General features: G+C 37.4%; 1 protein-coding gene across 1 annotated transcript; it reads right to left on the reverse strand.

Moving 5' to 3' along the window:
• Window positions 1-528: 528 nt before the first annotated feature.
• Window positions 529-8,536, reverse strand: LOC307012648 (TATA box-binding protein-associated factor RNA polymerase I subunit A-like). The gene is made up of 10 exons (XM_079639553.1): window positions 7,834-8,536; window positions 7,580-7,746; window positions 6,014-6,127; window positions 5,718-5,916; window positions 3,915-4,030; window positions 2,958-3,116; window positions 2,811-2,877; window positions 2,521-2,644; window positions 1,363-1,517; window positions 529-1,195 (listed from the first exon to the last, which is right to left on the reverse strand). Exons 1-10 carry the CDS (start codon window positions 7,931-7,933, stop codon window positions 1,038-1,040), a joined length of 1,359 nt encoding a protein of 452 aa, XP_079495679.1. The 5' UTR covers window positions 7,934-8,536; the 3' UTR covers window positions 529-1,037.
• Window positions 8,537-11,004: the final 2,468 nt, after the last annotated feature.

Below are 11,004 nucleotides of genomic sequence, written 5' to 3' on the forward strand. Positions count from 1 at the left end.
TGTTTGCACTGTATTTTATTTTCCAAACTGTTTTAATTATTCTTATTTCTTTTATTATCTATGTAATTATTTTTATTTTTATTTCTTCTATGTAAAGCACTTTGAATTACCACTGTGTATGAAATGTGCTATATAAATAAACTTGCCTTGCCTTGCCTTGCCTTGCCTTGCCTTCTGTGAGAGTTCGTCTGCTTGAACAAAGCATTAACATCTTGCTCAGCATAAGTGTTCAGATGGCCATGATGAGCAACGCACGAAACCTTCTGCACATGACGAGATGCTCACCGCTTCTAACACAAAGCGTGGAATCATCACATCCATCTGTCTGAGTCTGAGCTCCAGCTATTTTTATACAACAAGTCGAGCAACTTCAGCTCTTACAGACAGAAAGTGCGTTTCTTGCCTTTCATCTATGGTTGAGCGATTAAAGAGACCGAATATTAGATCTGCACAATCTCTTTTGAAGATCATACAGGGAATAAAAGAGCAAAGATGAAGAATAATTAAAATTACACAGTAGAAATGTTACATGTACAGTAACTTTTTTTATTGAGATGTCATTTTGGTGACTTGCAACCAAATATAAACCTTGTAAATATAATAAAACTAATTGAAATATCAACACTACTTTTTAATTCTATAAAACATATCTTAAACTATAAATTAATTAGTCAGGTAATGTACTGTTAACTTAAAATGTTGTGTTGATACAAGTAACTTGTGTTTACGTCCTAATACATACACATTTTCTGCCCAAAATAACACCAATATATATAATTTATAAACATTTATATATATTTTTTAAATAAATTAAATTACACACGTCTTCAGAAACGCTGCATTTGCTCCCCCTGCTGGTCACAATCAAGACTGACATCAAGTTCACTGCATTTCCATTATTTTAATTGAAAGTGAAGCTCAACATGAGCAGATACACAGTATATAAAGAAAGAGTCTTGTGTCATAACATGGACAACTATAACGTTGTCTGGTACAAATCTAGAAAACATCCAAATTTGACATGTTTATTATATATTTTACTTGGACTTCTTGGTCTTCATCTTTTTCTTCTCTTCTTCCTTCTCCATCCTTTCCGTCTTCACCTTCCTTTCCTTCTTCTCCCTGACTGGGCATTCCTCTGCTTTACTTTCAGATTTTCTCTTCAGGTTTGCAGTGTATCTTCTGTACTCTAAAACTGTGAACAGAAAACAAAATGTTCAGGAAACACGTCAGGAATGGTCTGAACACACACTACAGACTCCACACATAAGCTGAGACCCAAAGGTTTCTGTTCTGGTTCTACGGAGGACACTGAATGGAAACTTGATCATTTCATCTGTAAAAAGACAATCATGTACTTACAGCGTTCACCTAGAGCCTTTAACACGTCACTCTTGATCTGCAGAAGACTGACGTTCTCCACCACGTCTATCCTGGCGAAATGGATTCTGAAGTGGAAGGAGAACCACAGCGATCGTCTGGCGGCCCATTCCGTCAGTACAACGTCCTTGCGCTTTCTAATGAATATAAATCAACATCAGAAGAAACATTAGAGATTTTCCACATGTTCATCTTTCAATAGTATGTAATGTTGCTGTTTGAGCACTGGCGCTTTGAACTTCAGAAAGTTAGGAGCATCAGAACTAAAATGTTAATATCCTGAATTCTTTGCCACACGCTCGTCCCGGCATTTCTTGTGCTTGGCACTCTCCTCGAGTTTAATCAAGCTCTCGTGAATAATATGTGTATTAGTGATGTGGTTATATCTGCAGATAATACACGGCTCGGGTGGGCCATGTAATAAAAAAAATAGAATTCCAATTAATCGCGGGTGGATGAGATATACATCACTAATGTGTTTATTTTAATAAAGACAACTCATTTCATGGTAAAACGCATGAACGTGCGTCACTCTTATACTTTCGCTTTTAACAGCCACGTATAACTCTTCAGAGAAAACCAATCAAGACGAACATGCCTTGAGCGCCTCCAATTACTCATTTTATAAAACACAAAGAAAAAAAAACTTGGAAAATTGCTTAACTTAAAGTGGTGCTATAATGCCCTTTTCACAAGATGTCAAATAAGTCTCTGATGTCCCCAGAGTGTGTATGTGAAGTTTTAGCTCAAAATACCCCACAGATATTTTTATATCGCATGTTAAAGTGTCACTTTTTGAGGGTGAGCAGAAACACCGTTTTGTGTCTGTCCCTTTAAATGCAAATGAGCTGCTGCTCCCGGCACAGGGGGCGGAGCTTCAAGAGCTTTGTGTGTGTGTGTGTGTTAGCAGCTTCGATTACCTCACACACACATGCACTGAAAATTTCAAAAACTTTTAGCCTTTTATGTCAAAACCAGAGTCAGATTCAAGAAGAAGTGAAAACATGTAGACATGTATAGGTATAGGACGTTGAAGCCTAAAAGTTTGTGTAATAAATTCTGTTAGATCAATTTTTTTTTCTTTCTAAAGCTACTTTTAGTAATGTATATTAGATGCTTTTCTCATGTACCAAAACTTACTTCTGCTTGAGTAACTTGATAATGTTCAGAAGACAGGACCAAGCCTTCATGTCACATTTCCAACTGGAAAACTCCAGAAGGTCCATTGAAACGGTGAGAGCTTCTTCTAGATCGCTCATGAGTGCTGAAAAAAAGAAGCATAAACCTGATTTAAATCAAGGCTGTTTTACATTTCAGTTACTGGTGGGTGATGAAACTAGCAAATAAACACCCCTTGAGCAACCCAGAACATCCTTATAACCACAGCAACATGTTAAAAACCATTAAAAATGTCTAGTTTTCATACGTACTGCTGCTCACCAGGAGAGAGCAGAGATCCAGCATCAGTTCATGACTCGCGACTAAAGACTGCAGAATCTGAGCGACAGAAACCAGAATAAATGAATCATTTTAATCATTAAATAACTTTATATCTGATTGGCAGAACCATTGCATACCCTTAATGAACCGATGAGTCTGTCATCTGGGAAGTTGTGTCTCTTGAGGAACTGGTACAGGTACACATGAGCATTGGGATTGATTGGGAAATCCTTGTTGTAAGCGTAATTCTCCAGAATCTGCAGAGCGCCGTCCTCATCGTTGTAAAACTCCAGCATCTGCAGCGGATGACACACATAGACAACATTAGAGAATGCAAAGACAACTTTATCAATCCAAACCTGTACGAGTTACTGTCTTACTTCCTGTTTACAAGTTTGGGGTCAGTAGCACCATAATTTTTTTTTTTTATAAAGAATAGTTTTATTCAGCAAGGACACATTAAACTGATCAAGTGACAGCAAAGACATTTAGAAAGTTACAAAATATTTCTATTTCACATTATTATCAAATAAATAAATATTAGAGTGATTCATAAAGGATCATGTGACACTGAAGACTGGAGAAATGATGCTGAAAATCCAGCTTTGTTCACAGGAATAAATTATATTTTATATATATACATCTACAGTTATTTTAAATAGCTGTTTTTACTGTATTTTTGATCAAATAAATGCAGCCTTGGTGAGCAGAAGAGAAAGAAAAATCCCAAACGTATGTACATTGTGAAGAAACAGAAGCAAATAACAATATTAAAATAGTCCATATGACTTGTGGATTATATTCCAAGTCTTCTAAATAATATAATAGCAAATAGACTGAAATGTAAGTCGTTATGCACTCACAAAATCTAATTTGTGCATATACATTTAATTAAAACACGACTTTTTTCAGTCTGCTTCTCACACAAAAATACATCACATGACCTAAGAAGACTTGGAATATATTGTTTATTTTTATGAAGCTTGTTTGTGTGTTCCAGAGTTTTGAACATCACAAGTTTGAGTAAATGACGACAGAATTGTTGCCTTTAAACAGAAAATCGTCAAATCGCACACGGTAAGATAGTGTCTCACATTAATGTAACTCAACACAAAAGGGTCCCAGACTCCAGGCTGACTGATGACGTCCTTCAGGGTCACAGAAGCATATCTGAAGTAGCTGTGCATCTCGTGGTTTCTGCTCGCCTCATCTGACACCAGAAACATGGACAAGAATGCATTAAACTGATCAGACATTTGTAATGTTACATACATTTCTGTTTCAAGTAAATGCTGTTATTTTGAACTTTCTATTCAAAGTATTTTCAAAAATTAAAAGTATCACGGTTTCCACAGAAATATGAAGCAGCACAACCATTTTCAACAATGATAATAATCAGAAATGTTTCTTGAGCAGCAAATCAGCATATTAGAATGATTTCTGAAGAAATAAATTACATTTTAAAGAGGATCTATGATACTTTTTGACATGTTCAGCTTTTTTTAGTGTGTAATGTTGGCGAAAGCTCTGAAAATGTCCAAAGTCCCTCCAGTGGGAGTTATTCTCTATATCAGTGTCAGTGTTTCTGAACTCCATGAAACGCCTCCATTGTAGTCTTGAGTTTTCTTCAGAGAACGAACACGTCATAATATTCCTAATTTAAATACGTAGAACAAAGGGGCGGGGCCTGGTTGAGTTAGTTAGTAGTGTGTTGAAACTCACGGTTATGGTAAGGGGCGGGACATTTCCCAAAACACACTCAAAGTGCTTGACCAATCACAACACACTGATCCAGCCAACCAATCAGAGCACACTGTGCTTTTTGAAAGGAGGAGCTTCATAGAGACGGGAAGTAAACAGAGCGTTACTGAGGAGAGGAGCTGCAACAATCTCAAATAATGTGTTTGAACATTCAAGCAAGAAAACCTATTCTAGTAGAACCCAAAAACAAAATCAAGACTTTGAAAAAGGGCATATTAGGGTCCCCTTTAAAAATATTCAAATATTCAGGACGGAACGGAGACGTTATGTCAAAACTGACATATTGGGGTCTCGTCTGGGAGTGGAACTTCGAGTGGAAACAAAACGAGCCAAGGGATATTGGCCAGTGAGGTTAGCATGCAGAGCCAGTCCTACCCGGACATATGGGTATATAAGGCTGGCTCGCACTCACTCATTCATGTTCAGCGGGGGACGCAACGAGGGTTACATCAGTAACCGAGACGTTCCCGTTCAGTCAGTCACGTTCGACGTTACATCGATATTGACATATTGGGGGTGGCTATGGAAAGTGCCATAGGCACTAAACTGATACGAGTGTTGGAGACGTGAGATATTTGTGTATTTATCATCCTGGCCTCTGCATCTGACGCCGATTCCATGATCATCTGTGGTGTTTGATGTGTATATTGTTTTTTGTTTTTTTGTCCTGTTTTTTTATGTATTTATGTTTATTAATTGTAAGGCGCTTTGAGCTTGGGAAAAGCACTATATAAATGAAACTTATTAATATTATATCATATAATTAGGGTATAACCACTGAATGCACGCCAACAGGAGAGATCTCCTCTTGAAAAGCTCTTTTAAAATGGAAATGTTGTCAAAGGCAGAGAGGGATTGCCGTACAAGCCCACTCGGCTCGGAAGCAAAGTACGAATGAATGAGTGCGAGCCGTATATACCCGTATTTCCGGGTAAGAGTGGCTTGCCATGCAAATCTCATTGGCTCATTTTTCCACTCAAAGGTGGCAAGAACCCAGTATGGCAGTATCAACTTAACGTTGAACGTGACTGATTGAATGGGAACACTTGTTTCATCATTAAATATAGATGCTAGGAAGACCCATTTTTTATTGTCAGTTAATTGTTCAACATAGCTCCGATAAAATATCTTCCTACCGGTTCCAGCTGTAGAGGACTTCTTCTCACACCAGTTCAAGTAATCTAGGAAACCACAGTAGGCACGGATGAGTTTTTTGGTGTCGCCCTGAGCAATCGAGAAGCTGCCATATCTCCAGCTCTCTCCGATGGTCAGCTGCCGCTTGGCTTCCTCCGTCTCCCCGTTTAATAAGAGATGAAAGCAATGCTCCAAACAGATCTACAACATTCACATGACATACTGATTAAAATGCATGCATTGAATGCAGTGTAAATGTTGTAAAGGGGAGGTTTGGGCTTCTTAATGCAATGCATACCTTTGGGAAGTTTTTGACTCCATTGTTTTTCAACTGTTCATATACAGCGTTGAAATCTTCAGCGGTGGCGTTAGGGAGATGACGCAGAATTTCTGTGCCTATTCTCCACAAGATCTAAAAGACAGAAGTATGCAGTCAGCAGAGAAACACTTCATCCGTACAGTAGCGCACACACACACACACACAACGACAGCAAAAAAAACTAAATAGGAGGATCCAGCAGGAAAATATACAAACAAATAAACAAGTCAGGCCAAAGATAATTTCATGGTTTTATGATAAAAAAAATGTATTGCCTAAAAAAGCAAGCCTCCAATGCCTTTATACTTAACAGTGCCTCTCTGGCAGACAAAACAGTGTCTTAATGAATTGCATTTAATTAAATAATATTGAACAAAAATAGATATGGCAACAAGTGATGCTCATAATATGGCAAAGGATGACTAAATAAACCAATAAAAGAAAACATTAATTTCAACTAATCAAAAATATAATTCACCATTGTTGGTTGTTAGTTAGTGAACTTCGGCAGTTTTCATGTTAATTTATTTATTTTAATGATTTTGTAATTTTCTATGAAACCATTAAAACACCCGACATTTCTATCCAACGAGATTTTTAATATCCCTTTAAAAAGACAAAATACTCCAGTCAGAAATTAGTTAAACAAACATTTTTTAATAATTATCCTCATGGGATTAGTCTATCAATCAATCTTTCCATCTAACTATAACCTGGGCACTAATTTTAAACCATCAACAATATGATTCACAATTGTTAGTGGGTAAACTTCAATTTAAAACATGCTAAGTGAGATTAATTTTTGTGTAGGTTATGAGGAATTAATTAAATCTGTTTGTTGCATAGAAACAACATTATGTGACAGGCTACGGATGCAATGAATAGTGTCACAATACGGTCATTCAGTGTCAAATCAAGGTCCCAGGCTAAAAAATTTGAAGAAGAAAGCCTAAATATTGCATGTCATGAATGTATATTTACTAAGTAATCTACTTTTTTGTAGATGGGGTCAAAATTAAAATGTTATCATGAGATTTGGAGCCAAATTACAGGGGGGTAAAAATGACTTTAGAAAGATGGCAGCATCATTACTTCTAATGCAACTAAGATTGTAAAAGTAAACAGATTTAAATAACAGACCTACCAATCCCCATGTATAAAAGAAGTAAGGATGATGCCGTGATTGCCGTCTTTCTAAATAAATTTTTTACCCCCCTATAATATGGCACCAAATCACTTTTGAAAACTGTCATTTTAACCCCATTTACAAAATAGTGGATTATTCAGTAAATATACAGACATGCCATTTAATATTTGGGGGTTCATCACTTTATGTTTGTCTTTATTCAGAGAAAATATGAACAAAATCAGAAATTTGAACTGCCAAAGTTTCCTAAATTTGGTTGATTTGACAGTTATGACACAATACATATGTAAAGTTTCATCAAAGGAAGAAAATGGAAGTATTATTGCATTCATAACATGTCTCTTAGCACTGTAAGCAGCTTATAAGTGGACTTGACCGAGTTTAAAGGGCTGTTGTACCTCAGAAGACATCGGATGCACTGTAATGCTATTCCTGGCCTCCAGTGTCTGAATGTAAGAGTTGTAATAAACCGCAGCCTCCTGCCAGTTATGAAGCAGCATCGCGTCTCTGATCCGCTTCAGACACTTTCTGTTCGACTTGGCGAAGAAGACCTCAGTGTGAACACCTGCACAAGAAAACAAATAAAATCAATGGGATTGAGCTGCTTTTACCACATAAACAACAAGTGAATATGATATCTCCAGAACATCACCTTTATCGTTCTTATAAAAGTGTAAGTTGATGGGCTTTTCAAGCAGTTCCCGATTTGTCCTTTCTTCCACTGAAGAATCATCAGCCTCTATATCATCCATGGCTCACTGCTGACTTGCTTTCCTCTTGACCGAAATAATAAGACTGTGAATTTTTTTTAAATTATCCTTTTCAATACACGCTTTGCGATCGTACGACTCAACCACGTGGAGGTGTGGACAAAAAAACTATTTCTCTTCAAAACAAGGGGTGCGCGTGACCGGCTGACAGCGCCACCTGCCGAACGGGCGGAGAATAACACAGATAACGCGCAGGCTGGCTAATCGATCAGATAAGTTGCTTTTTCGATAAGTGCAATATTTGTAGCTTGTATGAAAACAGATTTTTTTTCAAGTAAAATATAGAAACATATTGTGTGTACCTTATTATTGAATACATATCTACCCATCTTATTCTGAATTTGAAGGATTAAATACTCTGAGCTCTACATTGAAAAACAACAGGAAAGACACGAATCCAGAATCCCTTGCATGATTATTTACTAATAATTGAACGGCCCAGAGTCAATTATTCCGCGTATACTATGGTCACCATACCTCTAAACATTGTTCAGATTATATATTTCAAGACATAACGCTCTTGTGTGTGTGGGACTCATTTCTTGCGCATCTCATCACACGCCTCCATTGCTAATCCCAAAACGTAATTTTAGAGCGTTTTAGAGAGCGTGTATAAATTACCTCAAGTCTGTGTGTCTCTCAATAGTGTTCGGCAGCAGCATCTCTACTACTAATAGCGAATCTGTAAGTTTATCTGCTTCAAGAACAGTGCCGTTATTACCTCGCTAGTGAGAAATGTCATTAAGCTTTTAAGTTTCTAAAATGTTTTACTGTTAAAATCATCAGAGCAGTGCAGACAACAAGATCTGTGCGAGTGTGTGTCCTTACTATATGTGTGTGTGAACGTAAGAGAATAATTGCATTCTGTACATAATAAAACTGTATTTTGTGGCAAAAACATGGAAATAGTGTCATTTTTATCCTACTGTTTACCATATTTATTTTACTGGTCAGTGGCGTTTAGTTCTTCTGCTGTAAGGACATTTGAAATCACTGCAATCGTTTGGCGAAGTGATATGGAACTATAACGCGATCAAAACCTGCCTGGAACTACTTTATCCATGCGCTTCCCTGAAAATAATGGCACACCTCAGAACGTACATCAACCAATCAGATTCAAGCATTCAACAGCCCCGTAGTATATCCATTTATAAAACAGAGTTCACTGAGCCTACGGAGCCCCTAAAGGGACCTTTAAAAATAAAAATAAACAGTGATATATACATAGTCTGTATATATACAGACTGTCACGTACTATCTTGTGAGACTACTGAGATGTAATTTTTGTGGCAGCAACAGGAGGCAATTTGCACCATGGTCAGAGCAAAGTAAACAATGCCATTAGCCTAAGGGACATACAAAGTGTCATTGATTATAGAAGACAACAATGTCTTTGAAAACATCCAGTCTGTTAACATCATCAACTATCGACTGGGTGCTGAAAACCCCCCACAGGAGCATTAATTAAACAGCTGTACAGAGTGCCATTCGAAAGTGCAGGAGCACCAGTTTGCACAAGTAAAACATCTGTGCATACAGTAACTACTTTACAGCAACATTTTAGTGATATATAGAACAGCAAGCATGACCTGTACACATTTTCAATGGCCGTAGAAGAGAAAGAACATGTAATATAACTGTATCTCATCTAAAATTAATGCATGTAATTCATAAAGCTAATTTTGTGTGTTCTGAGTTGTAGCGTATAATGGAATTGGAGTTGAGTAAACCATTTCACAACATAATGTTCGTGGATGCGGCTCTGGCTTTAACCGGAGTAAAATCAGAAGACACGGTCGAAACGCCATCGCCACTGAACTACTGTTGACTTGCCAGGGAATATCACTGTGTGCTGCTATTTCAGAGCATGGTGTGCTAACTCATATTCCCCTTTATACGGCCATAAAACAGCATTTCCTCACTTTCTTACAGACCCTCTACAGGGATCTCAGTTTCGGGATGATTTAGCAAATTATGTGGTCATTTGGGATAATGCGAGACTTTCTAATGTCAAGTCTCAAGTCTCATTTATTTATATAGCCCTTTCTACCACAACGTAGACCAAAGGACTGTACATCTAAAAACAAGAAAAAACATACAGCAATGACAGAGTCAACAATTAAAAGAAACAGAATACAAATACGTTTTCACACGAATTTTAAAAACATCAACTGACGGTGCAGATCTAATATCAGGGGGAAGAGCATTCCACAGTCTAGGGCCAGCGACTGAAAAAGCTCGATCCCCTTTAGTTTTAAGACGAGTTCTTGGTACAAAGAGCAGTAAACAATTAAAGGACCTTTGGGATCTACCAGAGTTCATAAGCACCAAGTCCTTGATATATTCCGGGGCCAACTCGTGAACAGCTTTATAGACATATATCAAACTCTTATACTGTATCCGATATTTCACAGGGAGCCAATGAAGCCTTTTCAAAACAGGAGTAATATGCTCCCTTTTCTTTTCTTACTTACCAGTAAGGAGCCTCGCTGCAGAGTTTTGAACCAGCTGCAATCTTGAAATAAGAGATTAACTAATTCCTACATATAGAGCATTACAGTAATCCAAGCGTGTGGAGATGAATGCGTGAATCACTGTTTCCAGATCAGGAACAGACAAGAAAGATTTCATTTTCGCAATAGTCCTTAACTGATAAAAACAATTTTTAACCACATTTTTAACCTGATGGTCAAACATAAGAACAGAGTCAAAAATTACACCTAGATTTCTTATTTTAGGCTGAACGTATGTTTCCCATATACCTAGAAAATCGGTTAAACCACTGTCCGCCTTCTTCAACCCAAACACCATAACTTCAGACTTGCTGGCATTTAACTGCAAGCAGTTTTGTTGTAACCAACTAGTCACCTCCTTTAGCAAGCAACCAGGGATAAATTAGGGCTTGATCCTCCAGCTCCAATCGGTAAATAAATCTGAATGTCATCGCCATATAGGTGATAAAATATACCATATTTCTTGAATATTTGGCCTAGAAGCAGCAAAAACAGAGAAAAGAGAATAGGTCCCAGAATTGAGCCTTGAGGAACTCCACA

The sequence above is a fragment of the Phoxinus phoxinus genome (assembly GCF_949152265.1).
Source record: "Phoxinus phoxinus genome assembly, chromosome: 16".
NCBI classification, from domain to species: Eukaryota; Metazoa; Chordata; class Actinopteri; order Cypriniformes; family Leuciscidae; genus Phoxinus; species Phoxinus phoxinus.

Bases quoted from the DNA above. Each gene is read 5' to 3' on its own strand.
- LOC307012648 (XM_079639553.1), bottom strand. From the start codon at position 7,933: ATGGATGATATAGAGGCTGATGATTCTTCAGTGGAAGAAAGGACAAAT. The intron at 7,747-7,833 runs GTGATGTTCTGG...TTTCTTGTGCAG, and splicing joins CTTTTATAAGAACGATAAAG to GTGTTCACACTGAGGTCTTC. The intron at 1,518-2,520 runs GTAAGTTTTGGT...TATATTCATTAG, and splicing joins ATCAAGTTACTCAAGCAGAA to AAAGCGCAAGGACGTTGTAC.